This window comes from Bacillus rossius, chromosome 7 (assembly GCF_032445375.1).
Source record: "Bacillus rossius redtenbacheri isolate Brsri chromosome 7, Brsri_v3, whole genome shotgun sequence".
NCBI lineage: Eukaryota > Metazoa > Arthropoda > Insecta > Phasmatodea > Bacillidae > Bacillus > Bacillus rossius.
In genome coordinates, this window is record NC_086335.1 from 66,531,618 (window position 1) to 66,537,617 (window position 6,000).

The following is a 6,000-nucleotide window of genomic DNA, read 5'->3' on the forward strand; positions in this document are numbered from 1 at the left end:
TTGTGTTTGACCTGATGCGGGCAACATTCCTGCCAAGCGCTACTTATAAAGTGTTTATTTATATCTTGCAGCCCTGTCACTGGCTTCTTCAGGTCGTGATTTTGACCCTCGAACACGTGCTTTTTCAGATGAGGAGCTAAAGCCTCAACCAATGATCAAGAAGTCCAGGAAGCAGGTGAGACCACAATGCCTTCTCAACCCACAGACTAGGGTCGTATTAGTAGAGCTGCAAAATTTGCGGATTCATTCGGTGATAGGCTAGAATTCAAACACATATACCTCTTAGATAATTTTGCTATTGGCTTACTGTTCATCTGGACGAATCTCAACCAGTTATAAACCCTCAACCAAAGAAGGATCGAATCACAGGCAAACCAGCTGAGACGACTTACAAGTCGGCAGCCAATGAACTTGCGTTATTTGCCCGAGTGTACAGGGGTATGTGCAGTCTATCCTGAAGGCCATCGAAACTGCAAATTTTGCAGGTCTCTACGTATTAGCGTTACAGAAATCTGCGTGTTTGAAGCTTGCTTTGTTTGAAGGGCAAAGTCCGCTTGATTTGCACACCTGGGATCCTGTTTGGGATTGTATCAGGTTGCATCAGGTATCTCGTATTGAAGTCAGGGTGTTTCATTGTGCTGTCACCCAACTGCTGTGGGCAGCACGGACGAACAACCCCAAGTCATTGATGGACACCACATTTACTATCACTAGCCTTTAGACTATAACCAGTTGCTGAAACAGATCTCAGTATTTTCTTTAAATGGAACCTTTTATTTCCGTTCATTCCTCTCTAAAACGATCTGTCGGTATCTATTGTACTTAATAAAAAAAACCTATGCAAAATAAGTGCTTATCATTCAATATTTTTGATGTGTAAACATCTTAGATCCTGGTATACAGCATTTGGTAGGAGTAATTTAGTGAAAATGGATGGTGGATCCATGTTTAGCAACGTAAACCAGCATGTAGTCACGTTCGTAAATATAATGGTATATACCAAACATAACAACTATATTTTAATACTTTATGTTATAGTCATAAAAAAAACAATGACTACTTATAAGATATGTTAAAATTCTGGCATTACAATTTTGACAAGCCTTAGTTAATACTATTGAAATGTAAAGATAGTGCAGCGTTTGTTAATCAGTACAGAAACACGAAACTGTTAGCCTACATATATTCGATGTCATGTTGAAAAATATAATTTTCTGGTTAAATTTTTACTTTTAAATCTTCCTTTTTGAAACAGCTCAATAAGGTTGTTTATTTGTAGGAAGTATTTACAGACTGATTTCTGTCGTTTGAGTAAAAACAAATATACATACATATAATTAATGTTATAATATGTGTTTTGAAAAGTGATTCAGGTTAATTTTGTTTAATGTAACTAATGACCTGCAACTCTTAAGTTTGAAAAATTCTTAAAAGATAATACCACATTCTTAATGTTTAGAGAATCAAATAGAGTTAAATATCTTTGACATCATGTTTGTCCCAACATAATTTTTCTGGCTCATAAATTATAAGTATATTTTTAAAGTCGTGATTGTATTGTGTTATGACTATTCAAGATAAAATGTAGTCCAGGATAATTTCACCACCACAAAGTACATTCCCCGATGTTCGCAAAACATGCACGGGTACATGTAGCCACACATGGGTCCGCCATGTTGATGACTTTGGCTTGTGGCTACACAGTTTTTGCATGCATGCACATTGGACTTTCAACCTGTTACAATTTCTGTTGTGTAATGACCACTTATTTCATTGCATTTCTGGTGCAATGTTGTTAGGCTATCCCAGAAAAATCAATAGTACCATCTTGTTAAATAGAATTGTAGTTTTATAAAGGGGATTTTTTTTTTCTATGTTTTCCCTAAAATGAGTACTTTTATAATATTGATCACTATCAGAATTATTCTAAGGAATCTTCATTACAATTGTTGTGTTAGTTTCGCATTACAATTTTATCTGTAACAGAGAAAACACGAATTTGCTCATTGCCAAGGTTAGATGTTTTCACATCCGAAAGACTCACTCACTATTTTTTTTGTTATAAATGCAATGACCAGTTACGTGGTTACGAATTTCTTAGTATTTTGGTTTTGCTGCAGTTTGTTCCAGATGACTTGAAAGACGAGAAGTACTGGGCTCGCAGACGCAAAAACAACATGGCGGCCAAGCGCTCTCGAGACGCGCGTCGCATTAAAGAGAACCAGATCGCCCTGAGGGCGGGCTTTCTGGAGAAAGAGGTGAGTGTCCTGGGTGAGCCCTGGCGAGGACTCTGTCACCTGCTGGTGTGCCCGACGGCTGGACAGCAGCGTGAGGGCAGTTGACTGCCATGTTGGGGCGTCGCACCTTCATGCCATTACGTTTCATCCAGGGAAATATTCAGGCCCCGTCCGCAACGACATGGAAAATACATGATATTTCTGTTTCGCTACTTGCTGCCAATTTCATGGAAACATAACCGCCTATGAAATGGTTTGAAAACTAAATTTTCTGACAAACACAATCATAACAATGTTTAAAATTAAGATGAAACACAAGGTAATGATAGAATACTGGTCGTACACAGATATTTTACTAGGTACTTGAAACAAATTTTAATGTATTTTTAACTTAAAACATGACTCCCACCATGGACAAAGAGACAGCTTTTAATGGTCGCACGGAGTAACGTAAAGAGAAGAGATTATCACTGCCAACTAATCCCGATGGATGCGTCTTCTCACACGTGCCATTGTAGATACTCTGTTCCATGAGAGCCGTCTTCGTTCATCCGTCTCCGCTTCTGTGTCACTGTTGAGTGGTTCTTACGGAATGTGCTTATCGATTAGTGGGAATCATGGGACACATGATAAGGTCTATTGTGATTTGTTAAATGCAGTCATGTTTGTCGTGTTTGCGACGTGACAGAGATAAAATTACAGGAGAAATAAAACATGGGAGAAAGTGTGTTGTTTTCTAAGTAGTATATTGATTCCAGAAATATTTTGATTTCCGTAACTTTTCCAGATTTTCCTGACCGTAGCAATTCTGGGTTGTATCCCAACAAGGCAGTGATTATTTGCTACCTTACCCGAACGTCCGTAAGGGTTTGGGAGTGGTTTTGTGCTCTAGAAACACGGTTATGTTACAGGTGTAGCATACTGAACACCCAAACCCTTATTTTTGAGTCTTGGAATACCAGCCTAAGTGTTTTATTGTCAGTCGGGAAAGCAATAAAACATTGTGTTCAAGTGGAATTATGTGCAGTCGTCAAGAGAGGAATGATCATCGGAAGTCAGTAACAAATTGGCCTGAAATAATTATTGATCAAAAACACACGAGGCAGAAACAGAATATCATTAGTAGAGACCGGAAAAATTCGCAAATTCATTTCGCGATAGGCTAAAATACAAATAGTTATACCTCAGTGCTGCCTCTGCTATTGGCTCACGACTCACCTCTGGATGACGCTAGGCCAGTGAGAATCACCCGACCAAAGCTTTATCGAATCACAGGCTGCTGGCTGCTGGAACGTCTCACACGACAGCAGCCAACGAGTGAGTGGCATTTGACCGAGTGTACGTAGAACTATGGGAGTTCATCCTGCAGGTCATTGAGCCCGCGAATTTTTCGTGTCCCTAATTATTAGTTGAGAATTGTACAGTAAGCATGGGTTGGACATCATTGGGAAACATTTACTCTGTATTTACGGTCGGTAATTAACACGAACCTTTCGCACAACCACTCGTCCGGACATTCACGACGAGGCGCCCGCCCTGTTGCAGAACATGGGGCTGCGGCAGGAGCTGGACCGACTGAAGAAGGAGAATCTTCTGCTCCGGGACAAGCTCTCCAAGTTCACAGACGTGTAGCGGCGTCCGTCCGTGCCCGCACCCTAACGCACCTTGCATTTCTGTTCCGTTCCCCGCCCCCTCCCTCCCACACCCCCCGCCGCGCTCTCCTCGCGAGAGCCACCGCCCGCGTCGCCGCCAGCGCGAACGAGCGACAGTGCGAGGCGCCGGCTGTTTGTTCCACACTCTTGTCTCTGGAAACATTGCATCCGACCCAAGTGCTCGCCAGAAATGTTTTAATTTATACAGTATATTTTTATAAGCCACATGAAAAGAAAACTATTTTTAAGGAAAACATGTAGCAGTTTGGAAGGATTTTTTATCGAACCTATGAGATGGAGCGTAGGTTTTTTAAAAACTATTTTATTGCAGCTTTGGAGACTGTTTTATTAACAAAAAAATATTATGCACAATCGCTAAAAAAAACTAAAACATTGGGAACTCGAGAACCATCTCTGTTGCAAATTCTCTTATTGGTAGTCAGTAATGAATCCAAATTTTAAATTGACTAAGTTTTATGAATGATCTTCAGTTTCACTGTGTGTGTTGTGCTCTTTACAGCACTTTTACTTTTGGACAGTTGTTTTGAAAATATAACATTAATTTGGTTCTTTATTTTTATTCACATGTTTATAGCCTACATATAATAAACAAATATTTTTTTTTTTTAAAAACTTTGATATAGGTATGTTAATATTCTTTTTTTTTTTTTGAAGAATTTAAAAGTTTATTTCTGTTGTCTTGTATTTGAACTTTTAAGTGTAATGATGTAAATAACTTGTTTAATCATAATTTTGTTGCTAATAGGGATACTATGAGGGTCATTTTATGGTTTCTTTAGCATTAACTAACTTTTACTAGAATGTTACTAGGTGCTGTTAGTGATAAATTATTCTGTAGTACTCTGTAGACATTTTTGTAGATGATTGTTGCTATGTAGCATCCGTATGTAATGCAATGTGCGTAGTTCCAAGTAATGCCGTAATACGTGGTGAATGTAGATATCCAGGCAAGTCAGTTGAGATTTAAACAAACTACTTCAGCTTACATAAACTGAGGAAGAAAAACTTGGTGTTGGAATTGGAAAGAGTTTGTTATATTTAATTTGAAACAAGCAATGTATGTTGTGACTTAGTACTCATAAAAACTACGCTTGTAGTACTTCTGTGTGCTGAAAGTGTAAACAACGGTTAGTTTATTCCATAAAAAATATTTGAGATGTGTGTTTGCAAACTGTCACATAAATATTGTGTTATGTCACAAAATGTGTGTAAAATGTTCAAAATAAAGTGGATAGTTTCTGTGCACAGAGATTTGAAATTATTTATGAGACAGAAATTGTACTTTATTAATTAAGGTAGATTATGCACTCCACTTTGGTTCACATAAACATCACCTTTTTTTTTGTGTGCAAATTGTAGAATTTGAGTAAGACTTACATAAATCATTGTATATTGTATATGTATTTATGAGAAAATTAGCTTAATGGAACTGAATCCTTTTCAGTATTTTATAAGGATGTCATCTTGCATGCAAGAACATTAATGCTGAAATGAAAAAGTTAAACCATGTCATACTAAGTAGGTATGTGCTAGATTTTTTTTTTGTTGTGAAAAATGTATGTTCAGTGTTTATGCTATAAATATTTGTAGTCTATTTAATGCAGTCAGTGAAACCTCTCCAGCTTTTTGGAATTGATTATTTACATAAATAATAAGCATTTGTACTTTTATATGTGGTTACACACAAAACACAAACCCAGCTGTACTTCTCTGTCCCACACCGAGACGAAACACCACACGTCAACATGGCATAAACCTGCCGCTTCACCCACAAGTGTTTAAAAATGTTTGTTGCCGAGGTAGATTGTGTCTGCAACACATATTGTTCTTGCATTAACTGTAAACTACATAAAACAATAAATGTGTATATGTTATAGTAATATTTATTTGGTGTCTTGCAGTTATTTTTGAACTATAAATCCTTTTTAGCACTGTGAAATCCTTGGTAACGCCTACAACACAATTGCGCGGAACTAGAAGATAGCTACAGCCCGGATTATACTGTGACTGGAAACTCTGCCTTCTACGCACGGCCACTCTGGCAGAGAGGATGAGGGTGTCTGGTGGTTCAACTGCAACTTGTGGAGTGT

General features: G+C 38.0%; 1 protein-coding gene across 4 annotated transcripts in view; it reads left to right on the forward strand.

Annotated features, from left to right (window-relative positions):
• Positions 1 to 5,794, forward strand: part of LOC134534253 (thyrotroph embryonic factor) — a 207,966-nt gene extending 202,172 nt beyond the window's left edge. For 3 of the 4 annotated variants that reach the window (XM_063372546.1, XM_063372547.1, XM_063372544.1), the window contains exons 4-6: positions 72 to 175; positions 2,121 to 2,258; positions 3,783 to 5,794. In XM_063372546.1, the coding sequence (XP_063228616.1) occupies positions 72 to 175; positions 2,121 to 2,258; positions 3,783 to 3,869 (329 nt within the window). In that variant the 3' untranslated portion in view covers positions 3,870 to 5,794. The remainder of the gene's footprint in view (positions 1 to 71; positions 176 to 2,120; positions 2,259 to 3,782) is intronic. The other variant, XM_063372545.1, reaches the window with a different exon arrangement.
• The last annotated feature ends 206 nt before the right edge of the window (positions 5,795 to 6,000 follow it).